This window comes from Pan troglodytes, chromosome 14, assembly GCF_028858775.2.
Source record: "Pan troglodytes isolate AG18354 chromosome 14, NHGRI_mPanTro3-v2.0_pri, whole genome shotgun sequence".
Classification (NCBI taxonomy): domain Eukaryota; kingdom Metazoa; phylum Chordata; class Mammalia; order Primates; family Hominidae; genus Pan; species Pan troglodytes.
The window spans coordinates 78,387,442-78,411,649 of NC_072412.2; the positions used below are offsets into that span (position 1 = coordinate 78,387,442).

The window sequence follows — 24,208 nt, forward strand, 5'->3', positions numbered from 1 at the left end:
TATGCACTGTTCAAGATACTTAAGATACACCAGTGGCAACACAGAAATATCCCCGCCCCTGTGGGACTTTCAGGTAGAGGTATATTTGTTTATATTAATAGATAAAACTAAGTAAATTGTATACTATGTCAGAGTGGTAATGCTATAGGACAAAAAAAAAATGGAGATGGGCAATGGTCTTTGGAAGATTGGCAAGGTTTAAGATTTAATATATATGTTAAACACAATATTCTTTAAATAAAAATCATTTTTTTTTCCGGGAAAATTATATTCCCTTCTTGATTTCCATTTGCTGATAATATCTTTGTTACCCAGGCTTAGAAACTCAGTCACCTTATTTTCTTTTCTATTTTCCCCATAACCTGCCATTAAATCCTATGTTTATTTTTTGTAATGTCTCTTGAACCTACCCAGATGTGAGCATTGAGGCCTGGGTTACTCAGTAGTGTTCTAACTAGTCTCTGCTTCTAACCTCTCCCTGCTCAAATCAAGCCTACATGTCACTAGCAAAGCAACTCCCCCAAAAAGCTTGACCATGTCCCCTTCTTTCTCTAATGCCTATGGAATTAAAGTCAAACTTTTAAAAAAATATTTAAAAGCTGGCAATTCCACTGCTGGGTATACACTCCAAAGAACTGACAAGGACCTGAACAGTTATTTGTATACCAATGCCCATAACATTGTGGCTATTGTGAATAGCCTTTTCAGAATAGACAAAAGGTAGAAACAACCCAAATGTCCACCATATATATAAAAGAATACCTGTCTCCCACATATATGAGACATATTCATCCTTAAAGAGGAAATCTGGATACATGTTATAACACGGATAGATCTTGGAGACGTGCTGTGTAAAATAAGACGAACACAAAAGGACAAATATGATTCCACTTATATGAGGTATCCAGAATAGTCAAATTCATTGACAAAAAAGTAGGAAACTGTTTACCAGGGGCTGGGAGGAGGAAGCAATGGGGAGTTACTGCTAAACAGGTACAGAGTTTCAGTTTGGGATAAGAAAGTTCAAGAGATGGACAATAGTGATAGTTACAATACAGTAAGAATATTCTGAATGTCACTGAACTATGAAACTTAAAAATGGTTAAAAAGGGCAGGGCATTGTAGCTCATGCCTATAATCCCAGCACTTTGGGAGGTTGAGGCAGGCAGATCACCTGAGGTCAGGAGTTTGAGACCAGCCTGGCCAACATGGTGAAGCCCCGCCTCTACTAAAAATACAAAAAATTAGCCAGGTATGGTGGCAGGTGCCTGTAATCCCAGCTACTCGGGAGGCTGAGGCAGGAGAATCATTTGAACCCAGGAGGCAGAGGCTGCATTGAGCCAAGATCATGCCAATGCACTCCAGCCTGGGTGACAGAGTGAGACTCCATCTCAAAAAAAAAAAAAAAAAAAGGTTAAAATGGTAAATTTTATGTTCTGTATCTTTTGCCCTATAGAAACACAAGTTGAATTAACAAAAGCATATATTAAAACAGAAGTACAGGCCAATACCACCAAAATGGTTTTATTTTTGTCATTGACAACAAGCACAACACTGCAATTGTATCATTATTTTGTTTAGTTTCTTAAATATTACTTAAGTATGCATTAAAAATATGTTTACATTTTAAAAATGTGACACTTTAAAGAAGTCCTCTGTAAACACAATCCCTTCTCAATATATTTTCCTGCTTTGTTTCATACATAAATAACTTAATCTACAAAGTCATAAATAATACTATCAACTCTCATGGCCTGGAAGTATATACAAATTTTGGAGTTTGACAAAAGTGTTCTTTATGATTTTATAAATAACACATAGTATTTGTAGTGTTGATTATCAATCAAATGACTTTTTACAAATTCCTACTGTCTCCTCAACCTGTTCTACCAGTAACAGATCTTCCAGTTTACTTGGTTGGTAAAGATGCCAGGCATTTAAAAAGTCAAAATGGTCAAAATTCTATATTAAAAAAAAAAAAAAGGCAGAGAAGGTTGCTATTTAAATATTACTAAATCTTAATAAAACCACTTCAGCTTGTCTGAAAAACAAAAAATGCTACTAAAGAGTGAATGCTTGTACAATCATATAAATGGTACCCAATAAAATCTAAAATTTAAGAAATAATAAAATCAGATGAAATCCATATTAGTTTTGCAAAAAAACTCCACTGAGATTCTATTACAGGAACAGCATCAATACTATTCTACATTTTCTAAAATTTATTTCTAATCTTCACTTTGATGAGTTAAAATTTTAAAGGCAAAAATAATGACAAACAAAACAATTCTGAAAAGCCATACTTATAATCCTTGACATCAAGATGTTAAGAAGGTTTTTTAAAAAAAGCGATACTTAAGATTCCTAATATAGAACATTTGATTGTTTAGTTTTGTTTAATGACTGGAAATCCTTATTTCTTCAAAAAATAGCAAGTATCTTTTGAAACACATCACCCATCTAATAAGATTGTTTAGTTTTGTTTAATGACTGGAAATCCTTATTTCTTCAAAAAATAGCAAGTATCTTTTGAAACGCATCACCCATCTAATAATTTATTAAATAACCATTCAAGATTTATTAGGTAAGCACTAAAATTACTTTTATGTAATAAAAGTAAATAGGAATTTTGCATGTTTGCTGTTTCATTTTACAAATTTTTTTATTCCTTTATAGGATATAAAACTTTAAGAAAACATTCTCAACTAACATTCTCATTAGATGTAAATGATTCAAATTACAAATAATACTAACCTAAGCATTGTCATTACTTTTAAAATCCAAGTTTCTCAAAGTTTGATTTTTTACTCAATACAAAAATGACCTGGTTCACACTATTAGCTGCCCAACAAACTGTTTAAAAAACTAAATATTCTTTGTTCAAGAGTAGATTACAAGAAATGTTTTCCATGCTCTTATTTCAAAAAACAAGATTCTGATATACATAATGAATCTAAATAAAAATTCACAAATGGTGGCTGAAATCCTGTCAACTTTCAGCCCAATACAATATAAATCCAGTTATAATGCATAAACAATTCAAAATTAAAGTTTATAATGGAAATGTCAACAAGTCATAACTACTACACATTACTACTGATGGGTTCCACTATACTTCAACCTGGCACAGCAGATGTGCACATCTGATAGACAGACTGCTTAGAAAATTAAAGCTATCAGAGCTATAAATAAGGAATACATAAATATGAACATAGCAATGCCAAAGCATTAGAGCTGTTAAAAAAAGTGAATAAGATGTGATGTAAACACATCTGATAGTTCTCTCTGTAAGCCACTTTCCACTGATTTATAAAGCTATGGTTTTATAATTCTTTTAAAAAGTAAAATTTTTCTACACTGCTGCATGCAGTAATTTCATTGTACATTCTCAACTACAATGCAATCTTCAAACCCTCTTGCAGAGCTTGACATATCTCATCAGAATTTCTCCAGAAAGTCAGCTTGTCATATTTTCAGCAGCCTAGAACAAGAAAGTAAGATTCATTACAATAAAACCATGGAAAAAGAGGCATCATGAAGATAAATTTGTCAATACTGCACTGTCATTAACAAACAACTATTCCCCATAAAACAGAACCACTTTTATCACAGTAATGCAGTGCTTTTCATGTTTTGCTATACATCAGGACTACCTTTTGAATGTACAGTTAACAGTCCACAGGCTAACAGTGGAAAATAGTTATATCACCTAAAATAATAGTTAAGAGCACAAAAAACATACTGCTACTTGAAACATTAACCTATGGCAGACCTGTTCCCACAGATTTCATTAGTTTGTCTGTTTCTGTGTGTTTTATTCTAGTAATAGGGATTAAAAATGAAAAAGACCTTTCATGCTACAAGGCAGAGAGAACAAGAGCAAAAGATGAATAATGAACATCTTATCTAATCCTGTCTCATCTACATCCCTAACTACTACTCTTTCCCAGGTGATTCTGAAGAAATTCCAAGATACCATATCATCAATAAATACTTTGATACATTATTTCTAGAGACTTAAACAAATCACCATACTATTATCCTACCTAAAAAATTTCTTAACATCAACATAAAAAGATACAATTTTAAATAAGTTTAATTTTAGAAATATGTATTAGTATTTTAATTCATTTACCTTTCTAACTCCTTTTTATAAGACCTACCTACACAGGGACACATCGCAGATTTACACTAAAGTATTAGTAACAGTACAGGACATCTGTAAGAGAAAGGGCAAGCCTTAGTCCACAGGACTCCACCATAATGGTATAACTTAAGACACTGGGGTACTAAAATAGAAGATACAGGAAAGTAGGTTTTGCTCAGAACTTCTCAAATTACAATATGTAGATGACTGCTTACACATAAATCCTAGAAATAAGGAGATAATATAAAAATTCAATGTCAATAAAGAATCACTAATCAAATGCACTTAATTAACAATCCTATTTATGCTGTGGGAGATATGTATAAAGTGGCCTATTTATGGCTGTTGAGTAACTTATGTAATTAGGGAGATATATAGCTAGCTACTTTTACTATAAATGACTTAGACCACATCAATATACAAATCTGTGAAAGTAAAAAGCAAAAAAATTCACAAAAAATAGTTACTGTTTTCTAAATAGTCAACCAAAGAGCAAAAGAAAAAAGTAATGTCTCAGACCAACAGTTTTTTGCAACATTTCAAGATACCCTTGATTTGTTATCCTACATATTCCAAAAAAAGAGACAATAAATACCATACAGTTAAATTCTAAATACCAGGAATTCTAGATAAAGATAGAACACAGCAGGAACAATTTCTCTTTACCTTAATTTTAAAACTGAAAGAAATTAACAAAAAAAAAAAAAAAAAAAGAGAAAAAAATTCATGAGCAGCAACCACACAAGGCAAGGAGAAGAACCTTATGCTTGTAAAGCCAATAAAAGGGTGGTCAAGGAAAGGCAGGTGTGGCTCAGTGTATCTCTAAACCCACCAGCTCCCCAACTCTGTCCCAAATGGCAATAAGAGAGAACAAGACTTTAATCCAGGGAGAAGCAAACCGATGAGTTATTCTTTTTCAATTCACTGAAATCAAGTATAACACTTTTATTTTTAAAATAGCATGATACTATCTGGAATGATGTTCACCAAACATTATTGCAGGCAATCTCTTTGGTAATCTTGAGTGATTTTTTAAAAAATTTTTTGTATTTTCTGAATTAAATATCTTAAAAGTATAAGGATGCATTACTTTCATAAAAATTATAGAGGGTATGTCAATTACTTCAAAAAAACAAGTTGTAATAAATACTTGTTTGCTAGAAACTCCCTACTTGTTGCTGTTGTTGTTTTCACTCTGTTGCCCAGGCTGGAGTGCAGTGGCACAATCACAGCTTACTGCAGCCTCAAATGCCTGAGCTCAGGCCATCCTCCTGAATAACCAGAACTACAGGTGTGTACCACCATACCCAGCTAATTAAAATAAATATTTTGTAGAGATGGGGTCTCACTATGTTGCCCAAGGCAGTCTTAAACTCCTGGCCTGAAGTGATCCTTCTGCTTTGGCCTCCCAAAGTGCTGGTATTACAGGCGTGAGCCAGCACGCCTAGCTGAAACACCCTAGTTTTAATGTGATGCTAGTATACTGTTTCTAGATCATAGGAGAAATGCATTTTAAGAGGCTTTGTGTATGTGAGAGACAGATTTTCCATTCAAATAGTCAACACTTTCTGATTCAGTGTATCTTAATTACTGATTTTACCTCCCACATCTCACTATGGCCCACTGGATGCAGAATAACTAGTATGCTAAAAGCTGAAAAAGCTATGTTAAATTGGCATTTCTGAACTGCCTATCCTAATATCGTAGCTTATATTTTGCCTAAGAAAATGCTATGCCAAAGCACTTGTCAGTCACCTGCCTCAGCTAGGTTTATTTGACTCTGGTTCTCTTACATGCACTCAAACTGTAGTACAAAACAAAAATATCTTCCTATTATGTTAATTCCCTTTCAAATTCAAGCACAGTAAAACAAAAACTCTTGCAGTTGTGGCAGATGTGTACTAAATAAATCTTTCCCTCAAAAATTTCAGAAATACACTGATAAAATACTATAATACTCATTTTTATTTTTATTAAAAGAGTTATTAGATAATATTAAGTCAGGGAATGTGCCCATGCTAAAGCCCAAGGACTCTTGTTTCTAATAACGACTTCATCTTTTCCTAAACTGCTGGCTCAGGAATTCTTGAGATTTTACTGGAGGAGAAAACTTAGTAGTTAAGTAAACAACTCTGAAGTCAGAGAGCCCAAGTTCAAATCTCAGGTCAATCACTAACTGTAAAGTTCTTAAGGTAAGTAAATTAGTCACCATAAGCTTCAGTTTCCTTAGCAGTAAACTACTAATAGTAGCATAGGATAAGTATCCCTTGTCGGAAATGCTTGGGACCAGAACTGTTTCTGATTTCAGATGTCCTAAAATTTTGGAAAATTTGCATTGAAGTTGTCCCTTGGTATCCATGGTGAATTGTTAGTTCCAGGACTCCCCATCTTCCCCACCTCACAGATATGAAGGTCTACAGATGCTCAAATGCCTTATATAAAAGGGTATAGTATTTGCATATAACCTACATGTATCCTCCCACATACTTTACATCATCTCTGGATTCATTGTGATACCTAACACGATGTAAACGCTATGTAAATAGTTGTTATCGTGTATTGTTTAGGGAATCATGAGAAGAAAAAAAGTCTGTACATTCTTAGTACAGACACAACCATCCTTCCCCCTGTTCCCCAAATATTTTTGATCCACAGCTGGTTGAATCCATGGATGCAGAACCCACAAATACAGAGGACTGACTGTACTTGCTGACTGAGCATCCCTAATTAGAAAATCTGAAATGTTCCAGTGAGGATTTCCTTTGAGTGTCATGTTGGTACTCAAAGTATTTCAGATTTTGGAGCATGTTGGATTTTCAGATTTGGAATGCTCAAACTGTAGTAGTTATCACTGTTATAATGATAGAGGAAATAATGCCAGTAAAGCCTGTAGAACATACGGTCTGGCATGAGAAAAGTATTCATATAAATATTAGCTATTCTTGTTATTCAGTTATTTTTCTTTCTGCCATATGAAAGCCAAAGGTTTGAGGTAAAAAAGAAACTTCCATATCTAAATAGGAGACAAGTGCTGATAGCCAAGATAATGGGTAAAAGGCCTAGACAGCATTTCAGAGATCTAAGACACGGCCCTTCCCATGACAGGCTCCGAGGCCCAGGATCAGGACCTGGAGCAAAGGTCATGCATGTTATGCTTTAGCAAAAAACTTGGCTGCATTGTGCCCATGTCCTAGGGATCTGTGGAAGTTTGGACTTGAGAGTGATTTAGGGTATCTGGTGGAAGAAATTTCTAAGCAGCAAAGTGTTCAACATGTTGCATGGCTCCTTCTAACAGCATATGCTCAGATGCATGAGCAAAGAAATAACCTAAGGCTGGAACTTATACTTAAAGGGGAGGCAGAGCATAAAAGTTTAGAAAATGTGCAACCTGTCCATGTGGTAGAAAAGAAAAGCCCATTTTCAGGAGAATTCAAGGGGGCTGCAAAGCAACCACTTGCTAGAGAAATTTCCAAATCTAAATAGAAGGCAAGTGCTGATAGCCAAGATAATGGGTAAAAGGCCTAGACAACATTTCAGAGATCTAAGAGGCAGCCCTTCCCATTACAGGCCCTGAGGACTAGGATAGAATGGTTTTATGGGCCAGGCTCAGGGCCCCGCAGCCCTCCACAGCCTTGGGACATTGCTCCTTGCATCCCAGCCACTCTGGCTCCAGCCATGACTCAAAGTGGCCCAGGTATAGCTTGGGACACTGCTTCAGAGGATCCAAGACATAAGCCTTGGTGACTTTCATGTGGTGTCAGGCCTGTGGGTGCACAGAGTACAATGGCTGAGGCTTGGCAGCCTCCATCTAGATTTCAGAGGATATATGGAAAAGCCTGGGTATCTAGGCAGAAGCCTGCTTCAGGGGTGGAGCCCTCATGGAGAATCTCTACTAGAGTAGTGCAGAGGGGAAATATGGGGTTGGAGCCCCTACACAAAGTCCTCACTGGGGAACTGCCGAATGGAGCTGTGAGAAGAGGGCCACCGTTCTCCAACCCCAGAATGGTAGATCCACTGACAGCTTGTACCCTGAGCCTTGAAAAGCTGCAGACACTCAACAATGCCAGCCCACGAAAGCAGCCATGGGGGCTTAAGCCTGTAAAGCCACAGGGGCAGAGTTGCTCAAGGCCTTGGGAGCATACCCCTCCCACCAGTGTGTCCTGCATGTGGGACACAGAGTCAAAGGAGATTTTTTTGGAGCTTTAAGATTTAATGACTACCCTGCTGGGTTTGGAACTTGTATGGGGCCTGTAGCCTCTTTCATTTGGCTGATTTACCCATTTTGGGATGGGAATGTTTACCCAATGTCTATAATCCCATTGTGTCTTGGAAGTAAATAACTTGTTTTAGATTTTACAGGCTCATAGGTGGAAGGGACTTGCCTTGTCTCAGAACTTTGGACTTTTGAGTTATTGCTGGAATGAGTTAAGACTTTCGGGGACTGTTGGGAAGGCATGATTGTATGTTGCAATGTGAGAAGAACACATGAGATCTGGGAAGGGCCAGTGAGGGAATGATAGTTTGGATGTGCATCCCCACCCAAATTTCACCTTGAAATGTAATTTCCAATGTTATAATCTCCATTGTAATCTCCAATGTTGGAGGTGGGGCCTGGTGGGAGTTGACTGAATTCATCCCTCATGAATGGTTTAGCACCATCCTCTTGGTGCTGTACTCGCTAAAGTGAGTGAATTCTTAAGAGTTATGGTTACATAAAACTGTGGCACCTCACTCTCTCCCTCTCCTGCTCCTGTTTTTGCCATGTGACATGCCTTCTCCCCCTTTGTTTCCATAATGATTGTAACCTTCCTAAGGCCTCTCCAGAAGCAGATGCCACTATGCTTTCTATACAGCCTGCAGAACTATGAGCCAATTAAACCTCTTTTCTTTACAAATTATCTGGTCTCTGGTTTTTTTGTTTTTGTTTTTTTTTTAAGAGGAAGTCTTCCTCTGTTGCCCAGGCTAGAGTACAGTGGTGTGAATCTTGGCTCACTGCCACCTCCGCCTCTTCGGTTCAAGTGATTCTCTTGCCTCAGCCTCCAGAGCAGCTGGGATTACAGTGCCTGCCATAATGCCTGGCTAATTTTTTTATTTTTAGTAGAGATGGGTTTCACTATGTTGGCCAGGCTGGTCTTGAACTCCTGACTTCAAGTGCTCTGCCCACCTCAGCCTCCCAAAGTACTGGGATTACTGGCTTAAGCTACCATGCCCGGCAGGTATTTCTTTATATCAATTCAAGAATGGACTAATACAGAGTCTACCATAAAAGTGAGGATAGTAGTTACTGGAGAGGAGAGCAAGAGAGAGGGGTTAGTGACTGGGGAGGGGGCAGAAGGGGGATTATCTCGTGCTGGCAGTGATGGTTGCATGGATATTCTCTTTATGATACATTTTAGCTCTACAAATGTGGTTTACCCTTTTTAGTTAGATTTAATAATCAAGAGATTTTAAAAAGCACAAAAACAAACCTAAAGAATAAGAACTCATTGGAAAATAATCTGAAAGATATGTAAATTGCATGTTTTAAATAGTTGTTTTCTTAAAGGTAAGAAAAAAGAGAAGTCACTTTGTATCAGGTATCAGAAGGTTTTATTTGTTTGTTTGTTTTTCCCCCCATTGACCGTCTCTATGAGCCCATGTTTTGGACAAGTTTTAAGATGAACTAACTTAAAGTTTCAGTATTCAAAGTGAGTTAGTGCTATATAAAAAGGGAAATAAAATCACAAGCTTTTAAATCAGAAAGTCTGTGGAAGAGAGAATAGGACATGTTTTTAGTTGCCAATCTGAGCAATTAAAACGTGGTTAATTTGAATTTGAAAAAAGGTGGCCCTCTGGGAACCTGGTGGCAGCAGCAGTCCCCTGGTCTCTGAGGCGCTCTTGGAGTCACTTTTTCCTTTTCTTGAAGGATAACACATGGGCCCTCAGCTGAGCAGCTCTATCAGCCAGTTTCCTGTCTAAACAATCCCACTAATCTGACAGCCTTCTTTCACTTCATCCTGTCCAAGCTGGCAGTGTTTGTGTTGAGATGGTTGACTGGCTCTATCACATACCTAATGTCTTCACAAAAGTGTAGCCACACTCTTAGCCCTGTCTCCAGAACATGTTATTCAGACAGGCTGAGAATTTTCTAAATTCTCAGATGCTAGTTCCTTTTCTCTTAGCAGGTCCTTACTCGATTGCTCATTTGTGTCACATTATTAAGCAGCAAAAAGAAATCAGGCTACACCTTCCACAATTTGCTTGGAAATTTCCTCAATGAAATATCCAAGTTCATTGCTTACATATTCTATTTTCCTTCCAACAATACAACATAATTCAGCCACAATCTGTCACTTTCTTTCTTTCTTTTTTTTTTTAGATGGAGTTTCGCTCCTGTTGCCCAGGCTGGAGTGCAATATCGCAATCTTGGCTCACTGCAACCTCTGCCTCCTGGGTTCAAGCGATTCTCCTGCCTCAGCCACCCAAGTAGCTGGGATTACAGGCATGTGCCACCACGCCTGGCTAATTTTGTATTTTTAGTAGAGATGGAGTTTCATTATGTTGGTCAGGCTGGTTTTGAACTCCTGACATCAGGTGATCCACCCACCTTGGCGTCCCATAGTGTTGGGATTACAGGCATTAAGCCACTGTGCCTGGCCCATTCTGTCACTTTCTAACAAAGACCACCTTTCTTTTAGTGTCCAATAAATGTTCCCATTTCCATCTGGGTCTTCACTAAAAGTGCTTTTAACATTTACATTTCTAGCAACATTCTGATCCTAATGTTAGTCTCGAAAAAACTCTGAAGCTTTCTCTACAGTTCTTTTCTCTTCTTTCTGAGCCCTCACCAGAATTGCCTCAACATTCACAGTTCTACTAACAGTTCCTCTTCAAGGAAATCTAGTCTTTTTCTATCAAGCACCTTAAAACTTTCCAGTCTCTATCCAATACCCAATTCCAAAGCCACATCCTCACTTTTAAGTACTTGTTACAGCAACACCCCACTTCCCAGTACCAAAATCTGTATCAGATTTCTGGGACTGCCATAATAAAGTAACCACATATTAGGTGGGTTAAAACAACAAAAATCTATTTACAGTTTGAAGGCCAGAAATCCATACCTATTATACATATTTAACCAAGGCGTTAGCTGGGTCATGCTCTCTGACAGCTCTAGGGGAATATCCTTCCTTGCCTCTTTCTAGCTTCTTGTGGCCACAGAAAACCCTTAACTTTCCTTGGCTATTTGTGTCCAAATTTCTCTTCTAAGGCCACCAATTATTGGGTTAGGATCTACCCTAATCCAGGATGACCTCATCTTAATTTGATTATATCTGCAAAGGCATTATTTCTAAATAAGGTCATATTCATTGGGACCAGGGGTTAGGACCTCAACATGCCTCTTCTGGAGCAGGCACAATTTTACTCACCAAATAGCACAATTCTAAAAACAGACTTCTGGGAAAACATAACATGGTCCATGGTAGTAGTAATTTTTCTTTTTTTTTTTTGAGACGGAGTCTCACTCTGTCACCCAGTCTGGAGTGCAGTGTCGCCAACTTGGCTCACTGCAAGCTCCGCGCCTCCTGGGTTCACGCCATTCTCCTGCCTCAGCCTCCCAAGTAGCTGGGACTACAGGTGCCCACCACCACGCCTGGCTAATTTTTTTGTATTTTTAGTAGAGAATGGGGCTTTACTGTGTTAGCCAGGATGGTTTCGATCTCCTGACCTCATGATCCGCCCAACTCAGCCTCCCAAAGTGCTGGGATTACAGGTGTGAGCCACTGCGCCCGGCCTGGTAGTAGTAATTTTTATGATATGAACATACACTATTGAGCTCCTGGTCTTCTAGTGGTGTTGCATGTTAGTTTAACCTTGTTTAACCAGGATGTTTCCCATAACTTCATCATTAATCATTTTTCTAAATAAAAGCATCTTTATTTAGAATGAACTAATAGGAATCTCCAACCTTCAGTGCTTCAGTAGCCTTGCGAAGCTCCTTAATAACCGATGATAAAGCTTCTGGGTTAATTCCTTGTTCACAAAGCCGTACACAAATAGACAGAGTTTCCATATCTAAGCCAGTATTCAAAATTCTTGAAATCTCAAGCAGAACTGAAAAAAGACACACACAAAAAAAACACTTAAGGCTTACAGCATTTAAAAATATGCATATAGTACTTTCATTAATTTATATATCACTGCACAATACCAAGGAATTAGCATAGCATCCCGGGTTTTGGAAATCTGCATGTAATACTTTCTTGCCTTTACTTAGTTTTAGAAACTTAAATATAAATATAAACTTACACCTTCCCTTCACATAACTGCCTTTTACATCTTGCTATATATTCTAGCACTTGTTTAATATCTAACATGTATCCACCATACTTAGGATAATTCTGAACGCTTGCTTATTTTTTAGTATTCTTTTAAAATGCAGTTTAACTAGTCGCATATTATTCCATTTTATGGAAACACTATACTTAACTACTCTGTTACTTTAAAAGTTAGGCTGCTCTCATGTTTCTCTCATTAAAATAATATTGGTAAGAATCTGTACATACTAAATTTTATTTCATTAGGATAAATTTCTAGAAGTAGAACTGCTCAGTCAGTAATATACATATTTAATTTGCTGAATTGACATACAATAGTCAAAAAAAGGTAATGTACATATTTAAGGCTTTAAAAGTGTTTAGAAACTTTTATAACAATTTGACAGCGTAATCATGTCTGTTGAATCTAATAATAAAAATGAAACCTTATATTTTTTAAACTTCATTTGTATAGTACTGCATTTTATTGTAGTTGATAGAACTCTTTGTCTTTAACATGAGAAGCACAAACAGAGAAACTTGGTCCAAAGTGATTTTCAGAATCCCTTCCATTACAGGTTGTAAGTACACCGGTTCCACTGAATTTTGTTTTATGATTGCTTCCCAGAGAGTATTTAGAATATTTTAAGTCAACTGTCAACATATTATCTATTGTTTCCTATATCATTTCCCCTTGGCATTATGCTTAGAAAGTTATTCCCCATGAAAAGATTATATCCACCAGTATTCTCTTCCAGCACTTTGAAGTTTATTTCCCAAAACCCCCCATAAGTATTTATCTCCCTAGAGTTTGGGTGGAAAATAGGATCTAACTTTTCCTCCCAGAAATGAGCCAGTTGCCCCAGTAAAATTTATTGAATGACCTAAGTTTTCCCCACCCAGTTGAGATGCCACCTTTATTCATAGTAAATTCCCATATACTTACAAATTTGTTACATGTCTATCTTTTGTAAGGGCAACCATTTAATTTCTAACTTTATATTGCATGTAGTAGGGTAAACATTCCGTTGTCATCTTTCATTTATATAAGCCCTTTTATTCTTTGGATGAACTGAACATTTTTCATCAATTCTAAAAACAAATTCCAACTGGATTCTGATTAACTGTATAAAAACTACATTATTATTTTGGGAAGAATGGACAAGTTATCAATATTTAGTCACCCATTAATTTAAGTCTAAGTCTTTCTGAAAATTCTTATAGTATTTATCATGTTCATGAGATAGGTCCCTCCCATTTTTTCCATATCAGATATTCACTTTCATCCCTAGAAGTTCAATTTGAGCCGGGCGCAGTGGCTCACGCCTGTAATCCCAACACTTTGGGAGAGCAAGGTGGACAGATCACCTGAGGTCGGGAGTTCGAGATCAGCCTGACCAACATGGAGAAACCCCGTCTCTACTAAAAATACAAAATTAGCCGGGCAAGGTGGCGCATGCCTGTAATCCCAGCTACTTGGAAGACTGAGGCAGGAGAATCGCTTGAACCCGGGAAGTAAAGGTTGCGGTGAGCCGAGATTGCGCCATTGCACTCCAGCCTGGGCAACAAGAGCAAAACTCTGTCTCAAAACAAAAAACAAACAAACAAAAATAGCAGTTCAATTTGAGTCTTAAAAAAAAAAAATGTCTTCCATGCCTCTACTAAACTTTTTGGAGATATGGAGTATAGTTCTGATGCCCTTGTCTGCTAATTCTAACATCTGTGTGATCGGGGGGGGGGGTGTTCGTTACAATTGACTGAATTTTTCACATCATGGGTCATACTGTTCTGCCTTGCATACCTGGTAATCTTTGATTGGATGCCATGTACTTAGAATTTTACTTAGGTACCGGATAGTTTTGTATTTCTAATTCTTGAGCTTTATAATGAGATACCGTTATCTGGAAATGGTTTGATCCTTTCGGATATTACTTCTTAGATCTGTTAGGCAGGACCAGAGCCCTGTTTAGGATAGGGCTAATTATTCCCCTTATGATTGAGGTAAGAATTCTGAGTACTGTATCCAATGTCTCATGAATTACAAAGATTTCCATTCTGGCTGGTAGTTACAGGCACTATCCTCAGCCCTGTGTAAGCACGGTGCACGGTTCACTCTAATCCTTCTAGATGGTTCCCTCCCAGCTTTCTGAGTACTTTCCTCACACATCTGCTAATCAATGCTCTGAATACTTAAGGGGGACACTTCTACAGATCTCCAGCATTCTTTCTGTGCAGTTCTCCCCTCTCAGGTACTGTTATTCAAACTCTACCTGCCTTGGTCTCCCAGGTCTTCTAAACTCCTCCTACTCACTTCAGTGTGTCCACTGGGTTCCACCTGGGTTCTCCCTGAGGCCTGGAACTCTCTGAAGGCAGTGAGCTGGGGCAACCCAAGAAATCACTTTGCTTGTTTCCTGTCTCTAAGGGATCACTGTACTCTGATGCCTGATGTCCAGTGTCTTGAAAACCATTGTTCTGTATGCTTTACCTGAGTTTTCTTGGTTGTTTCAAGTAGAAGCATAAATCTAATCTCTGTTACTCCATCTTGGCTGGAAGATGACAGCTCTTCCCATTTTCATTTCTTCAGTTTTGATATTCCAATTTACTGATACTTTGCTCTTCAGCTGTATCCAGCCTGTTATTCATATTATCTGCTGAATTTATTTCAAATTTATTTCAGTAGCTTTCAAGATTTCTAATTTCTAATTTCTCACCATAAACACTTGTTTTATAACTAAATGCTTATTTATAGTGACAAATTTCACAGCTGTTGTTCCTGCCTTCATCTATTTAAGGCTATATTCTTAAACTGTATTTGAGATTGCTCTATTATCTCTATTTCTTGGAGTATAAGCAAGCAGCAAAAGACAGTGGTTAGGAGTGTGATCTCTAGAGCCAGACTACCTGTGTTCAAATTCTAGCTGTAGTATTTAGTAGGCAAGTTACTCTCTCTGTGCCTTATTTCACCATTCTCGAAAGTGAGGATAATAAGAGTACCTATTTTAAAGGATTAGTGTGAGAATTAAAGGATACACTTAGAATGGTATCCATTTGTTTTGCTGACACTGCCTTGCAGTCCTTTGGAATGGTGCTTGGCATACGGTAGGGCTCAATAAAAAAGAGTTCCCTGTTACTACCACTTTCCCTCTTTTTCCTTTTCCATGTTAGTTGCTCATGTTTTTCATCTACCTTAGGTGCTTTGTCATTCTTGGTGGAAAACTCATCTTCCATAGATTTATTTTAGGTGTCCTGGACTGGTGGCCCATTCTAAGATAGGAAGCCGTACCCTAGCTTTAGGCCTCTAGATCAGGCCTTGTAGTATTTTTGGTCCAGATCCAAAAAACACATGGATGGTGCTTCTCAATCTCTGGCTGTGACAAATGGCACATTTCTGACTCCCAACTTCAGTGAGGCAGGGTAGCATGCTTTGTCAGGTTCTATTCCCGACAATCCCCTGCTGTGGTTCCCATCTGCTCCTTTCTTTTGGGGGGAAACCTCTCTCTTCCTAATGAATGGAGACTTCCCTTCTTGCTTTTGAACAGGTCTATCCTGATAATTATATTTTCTTACTATTTCCTATTTTTTTATATGCTTAGAGTTTCAGCAAGTGCTCAATCTACCATATTGAATCTTCACTTTATTTTTGACTGTCTTCACAAATGGATTCTACTTAGCCCTTGTACATTCTAAGTGGTTACCATCAGTATACTGGAACACTACATATTAAACTTTTTAATCACCAGTCACCTTGATGAATTCTATGATGCTTCTAACAGTTTTTCAGTTGATTCTCTCCCTTCTCTCTCCAGTTTCCAGTTTGTTCTCTTCATGGTAGACCCCCCACGTATAAAGGCTATGCTTATTCCTGACTTCATGCCTTTGTTCTTGCTTTTCTCCTCTGCCTTTTATCCTCCCTTCATATAACTCAATGCTGTTTTCTTAGTCCATCTCATTTGTGGTTTCTTCTTTAAGCCTTCTTTTCAAATGGACACCTATTTTTACTTTCTATTTTCACAAATCACCTGTAATCAAAAACTATTTCTTTAGTGCCTACCATATGATCAGTACAGGTTGAACACTCCTAATTCCAAAATCTGAAATGTGAAATGCCCCAAAATCCAAAACTTATTAAGTACTGACATAACACCATAGTGGAAAATTCCACACCTCATATAATGGATCAAAGTTAAAATGCAGGTGCACAATACACAGTTCATTCAGCATCCCTGAGGGAAAAAAACAAAATTACCTTCAGGCTATGTGTATAAGGTATATATAAAACATACAAGAATTCTGTGTTTGGACTTGGGTCCCATCCCCAAGATATCTCATCATGTATGTGAAAATATTACAAAAAAAAAAAAAAAATCTGAAATCCAAAACATGGTCCCAAGGTTTTTGGATGAGAGATAATCAACCTGTAACTATATGTATTTTGTGCCTATTATGCTACTGCTGCAAATACAGTTATGAACAAGGTATATATGGTCCCACTCCTCACAGATATTAGTCCAGGAGGAGAGATAGATATTAAAGTAATAACTGATTCTAGATATAAGTAAAATAAATAAAGAGTGGAATACTTCTGAAACAAATTACAAGGGCATCTTACCAAGTTTGGAAGGACACAGTGTTTAGCAAAGACTTGTCTGAAGAAGTGACAATTACACTTAGACATCAAAAGTGAGTAGAAATCAACCAGACTAATACAGAGGCAGGAGGAAGGGTGATGGGTGAGAGCAAAGAAAACAGCTTGTGTGATGGTCCCTACACTAGAGGGAATTTGGTAAATTCAGACCTGAACTGCTATTGTGAAGGCAATGTAATTAACGGGGTGAATGGGTATAAAATATGAGGTAAGTCCTAGTGAAGATCTTAGAACTGTGGAAAGCTACTGGATGATATAAAATAGGAACATAAAAAAATCAAATTTGCATTTTAAGGACTTTTTGGCTGAGTATCAAATGAATCTTTAAAAAGTCCAGTTATATCACAATTTTGATAAAAGACTGGTGGGTAGTATGAACAGAAGATATTTAGCCAACCTGAAATGAGTCAAGAATTGAAAGGGCTTAGTGAAGAACAGGAGGCAGAGGAGGTGAGAAAGCAAGACTGACTTCTAGATTTCTTTCTCAAATGTGCAACTGGATTGATGGTGGTAGCATGGACTGTTTCGCTGGTACTGCCTTGCAGTGCTAGTCAAATGGAATCTATATACCATAGATTCTCTTAATTCCTTTCTCTATAACATGTTCCTTTTTTTTTTTTTTTTGAGATGGAGTCTAGCTCTGTCACCCAGTCTGCAGTGCAGTGGCGCAATCTCAGCTCAAGACAACCTTCGCCTCCCAGGTTCAAGTGATTCTCCTGCCTCAGCCTCCCAAGTAGCTGGGGATTACAGGCACCCGTACTTACTACTAAATATATATATATATATATATGTAAAGTGGTGCTACAGGCCGGGCACAGTGGCTCACGCCTATAATCCCAGCACTTTGGGAGGCTGAGGCGGGTGGATCACCTGAGGTCAGGAGTTCCAGACCAGACTGGCCAACATGGTGAAACCCTGTCTCTACTAAAAATACAAAAATTAGCTGGGCGTGGTGGCGGGCGCCTATAATCCTAGTTACTCCAGAGGCCGAGGCAGGAGAATTGGTTCCCATCCCCAGCTTCAACCTGGGAGGCGGAGGTTGCAGTGAGCCAAGGTCGCGCCACTGCACTCCAGCCAGACTCAGTCTCAAAAAAAAAAAAAAAAAATAGTGCTATGATAAAGCCTCTCATAAGGAATAATTATCAAAATTAAAATTCAGATGCACAGGACGATTTTAGAGGAAAATAAAAATTAAGGTATAAAAAGCAATCAATAGAGAGTACCTAACATACCAAAACGTTAAAAAGCAAAAGAGGCAACCATACACAGTGGGTTGGGGGGTGGTGTTGTTGAAAAGGCACGACTATTTTAAGCGTGTAGAATTTTAGGGATATAAGGATGAAAGCAGAGATCTCATGCAGACCTTATTCTAAATAGGCAGAGATAGTTCTTTTCAGAGTGAGGTGCACAGATAATTTATTAATAGAAAGTCAGCCTGCTTCCTCCCATGTCTTTAACAAAATCCTTTCATTTCATGATCAAAATGAAAATGTAGCCAAGAGTTCTGCAATTCACATGACTTAAAGGGAGGTTCACAAATGCTGCCATTGAGGGGAGAAATGGTATTCAAAAAGTTTTGAAAACTTTATTTTTGATCTCACGGGTTGATTTAAATACTGTGTAACACCACATCCCCTCTCCTTCATTTTTTGTTTTACTTCACTTTTTTGTGTTCTTACTCTCTCTATAATCTTCATTTCACACCAAGTTTTCTCAGAAGAGATCTTGATGATGCAGCCAACACAAACCATCAGTTCTCAATTGTACATCAGTGATTCCACCAGAGAAAATGTGAGTTTTCTGTTCAAATGGGATCCTGTGGCCATATACATAAGGAACCTAAGTACAGCTAACCTAAGAAAATAGGCTAGAAGTGAGGTCTTATACTCTACCTTTTTCCAAGGAAATATACAAGACAGTAAATTTATATATATATATACACACACATATATATATTCATACATAAATCCACTTACAAAATAAAACTATTAAGTGTTGATACATCGAAAAGGATAGAAAAATAAGCTGAATATTAAGAGTAACATTCTCAGAAAAACAGCAAGGTAGATACTGAACAAGTGAAAAATTAGATGCAAAGGCTCTAAAAGTGTAATTCTTTGAAAAGAAAACCAGAACCAGTGCAGAAAAAACCAGCAGCCCCTCTGCAAGTGCTACATAAGAAAATGAGGCCGGGCATGGTGGCTCACGCCTATAATCCTAGCATTTTGGGAGGCCGAGGCATGTGGATCACCTGAAGTCAGGAGTTCGAGACCAACCTGGCCAACATGGGGAAACTCCGTCTCTACTAAAAATACAAAAAATTAGCCGGGTGTGGTGGCGGGCACCTGTAATCCCAGCTACTCCAGAGGCTGAGGCAGGAGAATCACCTGAACCCGGGAGGCGGAGGTTGCAGTGAGCCGAGGTTGCGCCATTGCATTCCACCCTGGGCAACCACAGCAAGACTGTGTCTCAAAAAAGAAAAAAAGAGCCTACGGTGAAGGAGAGAGAGATACAGCAGTGAGAATTTCATAGGGTTATCTTTTAACAGAGACGGAAGCTGACGTAAGTAGACCCTGGAAAACGTCTAGGCCCACTGCAAATAACAACATCGATCAAACACTCATAATACAGGTGGATGTGAGTAAAAAGGAGACAAAGAAAGAAGACTACAAGAGAGAGGCCATCTGAAATACTATAAAAATAATTGATCATCTTTGATATGTTTTTACATGGTTGTCTTATTTAAATATTCACAACTCCTGGAGGTAGGGTTTTATTTTACAGAAAAAAAAAAAAAAAAAAAAAAAACTAAACAGGCTCAATGATGTTTAAGTATCTAGTCCAAGCTCACCACAGGGGCATAAAGTGGCAAAACCGACATTAGAGGGTAGACAGAGGGTAACCGCAAGACACAAATTTCGTGTTCTGCAACGCTTGTGTAGGCTTCACACACACGTGCCTCCGGGGTCGAAAACAGGCGACACCATAGCACTTGGGCACTGGTGTCACCCGCTTCAAGAGGAAACTAGGATAATTATGACCAAAGGGGAACTTGTTCATTCGCCGGATATTAAAGGTGCCTACTTAAGTGCGAAGAACAGGAGGCATAGCGGTGACCAAACACCTAGCCCCTGTCCCCGCCGGGATCCCAACCTTGGGGACCCCCGAAGCGCCCCGGGCGGGAATCGGGTGGGACGCGGCACGCAGGAGGGAACGGGTGTGCTGGGTGGGGTGGGCGTGGCGCTGTCACCGCAGGAGATCGGGCGGGTAGGGCGGACCTGGGATGCGGGATAGAGGGGGCGCGGCATTCGCGCCAGAGGGACGCGGTGCGCAACCGGCTGACTAGGGGCCGCAACGCCTAGCGCGCGCGACAAACTACGCAGCGGCGGAGACAACTCTCAAGGGATAGGGCCATCAGCCCTGCGGCCCTGGCAGGTCCCTACCAAAGATCTTGGAAGATGCCGTTTGGGGCACTAAGGGGACCTGAAGTCCTCCCCAGGCTCATTCCCGCCTGGGGGCCTTGGCTCTGGGAAGGCAGGCAAGGTAAAGGGAGCGCAACGGACACTCACCGTCCATGGTCTCCCGCACCGCATTCAGATTCGCCGCCGCGGCCGCCGCCGCCGCCCCAGCACCGCTGCTACTCGCCATGGCTAAGGCCGAGGGAGGCGGGAGAAGGGCCTGACCCGGAACTGGAGCGCCTTCCTCTCTCCGAGGCAATCACACAGCGCGTCTCGGCTCACGCCGGGCAGGCTCCGCCCCTCGCGCTCGCCGCCGGCGTGAGGCTGCGTTGATTTGAATTTGGAGCCACGTTCCTCTGCGCGGAACGGGGAGCGAGGAGTTGCCATTCGAATTTCCTACGCGGCCTCCGTGCGATTGGCTGGTTCGCGGATGGCGGGACGACACGATTGGCTAGTCGCTCACAAGCCCCGTGCCCTGGTTGGCCCAAGACAGCGCGGAAGCGGGGAGTTAAAGAGTCTATGCCTGTCGTGGAAGCTGGCCTGGCCCCCGGAGCTCCCTGGAGTCGGTACTGGGGGCTTCGTTTTGTACGCACCGGTAGGTACGCTCTTTGTGGTCCCTGGCCTTTCCTCCTGTCTGAATGGAGAGGTTTCTTTTCCCAGCTCCTGACTTGCCTGCCCGCTCGCCCCTGGTGAATGGGAGCAGTCAGGGAGTAGGTGTGGAAGAGAGGGGCACCAGAAAGAGTGGCCACGTAGGGTTGGGGGCGACGCCTCCTTCGCACTCCATCCAGGGAAGCCGGCTGCATCTCAACCTTCCAGAAGTAGACTCTTCTCCACCCCACCCCGCCAAGGTGTAGCCTCTGTAGCCTCCTTTGATTGCAAGTAATGCAGTCTCCCTTTCTATCCCGGGAGGGGTGGAGGAGAGGTCTTGGCGAAAGGAGGATTTTTGGAGGAAAGGGGACCCCAGGCAGTTAATTTCCTAGCCCCTGTCAATCATACTTCTCTGGCTAGGACTCATGTGCAAGAAAGGCACAAGCTTCCTCATCTCTTACCTGCTTGCTACAAAGAATTGTTTAATAGCAACTGTAGTTGGATAGGGTATCCGAAGAATGTTCATAGTGTTGAGACATGAGATGATGAATTTAAAAAAAATTGTAGCTATAAGTCCTTTAGTTGAGAAGAGATCTGGGCCTGTTGTAACCTTTAGTTTCCTCAGAGGCAGATCTGAATTCATTCATATTTGATTGCTGCGTATAAGCCACTTCACTTCTCTGAGCTTAATACTTTCGCAAAATAATATCACTAATAAGTTACTGCTATAGCTTTCAAGGTTGTTTCGAGGATCAGTTGAGAACATTTATATGTGATACTTTTTTTGTAAGCTGTATCATAGCCCCAAGAGTGTGAGGTTTTGAGTTGTTTTTTGTGACACATTTGTCGAGTACATTTTAATAGTTAAAATTAATATCTATGGGACTTTGTAATTTTAACATGCATACTCTTGATTTCTTTTTAGTTTTCTCTCTGTGCTATGGGAGATGTCAAGGAATCAAAGATGCAAATAACACCAGAAACTCCAGGAAGGATCCCTGTTTTAAATCCTTTTGAAAGTCCTAGTGATTATTCTAATCTCCATGAACAAACTCTCGCCAGTCCTTCTGTTTTTAAATCAACAAAATTACCAGTAAGTTATTCCTGACTAGTGTTTACAACTAATTTTAAATGTAAGTAATTACAAATAATTTTAAGTGTAAACATCTGTCTTTACAAGGTAAGGAGGAAATACATTATGGAGCATATATAGCTGCAATATACTTTTTAAAATTGTAGTGTTCATTATAATCTAGTGGTTAGGTTAATAAGTTAGCTAGAAGATTTTTTTTTTTTAAGTTCAAGAACATATGTTAGCTTCCTGCAGTTGTGGGTGTAGCTACATTCTGTGGTTGACGATATAGCTACTAATGCATTAAAGAAGAAGCTGCATCATCTAATATTCTGTTCTCACTTATTTGGCAAACATTATTTGAGTGTTGCTATGTGTCAGATACAGTGCTAAGCAGGGATTACACTGTGAACAAGTTAGGATCATTAGGCACAAATCCTTAAGGAGGTTATACTCCGATGTAGGGGTCACAAACTTTCTGTTAGGGGCCAGACAGTAAATATTTAAGCTTTACAGGTCATTTGGTCTCTGTCACAACTACTCACTTCTGTCTTGTATCACAAAAGCAGCCATAGCCAATGTGTAAAGAGATAAATGTTACTCTGTTCCAATACAGCTTTATTTATGGACACATTTGAATTTCATATAATTTTCACATGTCACAAGATTTTTTTTGTTTGTTTTCCCAACCATTTGAAACCGTCAAAATAATTCTTAGCTTGCAATCTATTATAAAAAGAAACTAACCCCTATTTTAATGTGTTAAACAGAACTAGATGAGTAATATCAAGGCAGTGTGATAGGTGATATGATTAGTGCTTAGGACAATAGTAATATGAAGGAAAAGTGTTCTTCAGGATATTAGAAAAGGCTTCATCACTTTATCTTTTTTTTTTTTTTTGGTAGAGATGGGATTTCACCATGTTGGCCAGGCCGATCTCGAATTCCTGACCTCATGTGATGCACCCACTTCAGCCTCCCAAAGTGCTGGGATTACAGGCATGAGCCACCGTGCCCGGGCCACTTTATCTTATTTTACTGTTATTTGCTACACTGGATAAGTTCTTTTGACCTTGGATCTTTCAACCTACCAAGTTACTTAGAAAAACTGCAAATAGGGTGGCTGTTTCTGCTACACTTTCATACAGGTTTTACAATGAGCAAGTATGTACTAGTGGAAGGTCGAGCAGTTTATATTGAGTCATTTCATCAATCTGACCTCATGATTTTTAATTGAATCATTAAAATTTATCTCTTGGTCTTACTAAAAATAAATAATAGATTGACGGCAGCTTAATCCTCAAAGTTGGAATGTATGGCATCTTGTGTTTTTAGGACTGAATTTGCCTAGAATATATTTCTAATTACAGATTAGGATTTGGATAAACCTTTAATTCAGTTGCATGGTTGAGTACAGAAAGGCAGCACTGGTTGCCATTCGTAATTATTTTAAGGATCAACTATGTTATGAGCTTTTGCAGCCATCTCCAAAGTGACTAAGGACTTTAATTTCAGTTCCTTCTTAGTGAAAGTAAAGACGTTTGTTAACTGTGAGAGATTTTTACTTTTACATGGGCTTAGTTTATCACACTGATGAGTGTTAATTGTGAAAGTTTTATATCTTTATTACTCTGTTGTGATTTTTCTCGTATTACGTAATTCCAACCCAGGTGAAAGATTCTGATATTTTAAAAGAGATACAGGCTGGGCGCTGTGGCTCATGCCTGTAATCCCAGCACTGCCAAGGTGGGCTGATGACTTGAAGTCAGGAGTTTGAGACCAGCCTGGCCAACATGGTGAAACCCTGTCTCTACTAAAAAAAAAAAAAAAAAAAAAAAAAATACAAAAATTAGCTGGGTGTGGTGGCGGGTGCCTGTAATCCCAGCTACTCAGGAGGCTGAGGCAGGAGAATCGCTTGAACCGGGGAGGTGGAGGTTGCAGTGAGCTGAGATTACACCATTGCACTCCAGCCTCGGTGACAGAACGAGACTCTGTCTTAAA

General features: G+C 39.3%; 2 protein-coding genes across 7 annotated transcripts in view; one reads left to right on the plus strand and one right to left on the minus strand.

Moving 5' to 3' along the window:
- Window positions 1-1,508: 1,508 nt before the first annotated feature.
- Window positions 1,509-20,779, minus strand: MZT1 (mitotic spindle organizing protein 1). Its single transcript, XM_001136549.7, has 3 exons — window positions 20,659-20,779; window positions 12,096-12,241; window positions 1,509-3,481 (listed from the first exon to the last, which is right to left on the minus strand). Exons 1-3 carry the CDS (start codon window positions 20,735-20,737, stop codon window positions 3,458-3,460), a joined length of 249 nt encoding a protein of 82 aa, XP_001136549.1. The 5' UTR covers window positions 20,738-20,779; the 3' UTR covers window positions 1,509-3,457.
- The window catches only part of BORA (BORA aurora kinase A activator), a 28,666-nt gene continuing 25,117 nt past the window's right edge, over window positions 20,660-24,208 (plus strand). For 2 of the 6 annotated variants that reach the window (XM_009427039.4, XM_009427040.4), the window contains exons 1-2: window positions 20,951-21,142; window positions 22,061-22,228. In XM_009427039.4, coding sequence (XP_009425314.1) covers window positions 20,978-21,142; window positions 22,061-22,228 — 333 coding nt within the window. In that variant the 5' untranslated portion in view covers window positions 20,951-20,977. Of the gene's footprint in view, window positions 21,143-22,060; window positions 22,229-24,208 lie in introns of all 6 variants that reach the window. The other 4 variants (XM_522681.8, XM_063792196.1, XM_063792194.1 and 1 more) reach the window with 4 other exon arrangements.

Bases quoted from the DNA above. Each gene is read 5' to 3' on its own strand.
- MZT1 (XM_001136549.7), bottom strand. From the start codon at position 20,737: ATGGCGAGTAGCAGCGGTGCTGGGGCGGCGGCGGCGGCCGCGGCGGCG. The intron at 12,242-20,658 runs GTGAGTGTCCGT...GTCTTTTTTCAG, and splicing joins GGTGCGGGAGACCATGGACG to TTCTGCTTGAGATTTCAAGA. The intron at 3,482-12,095 runs GTTGGAGATTCC...TTCTTGTTCTAG, and splicing joins AGGCTACTGAAGCACTGAAG to GCTGCTGAAAATATGACAAG.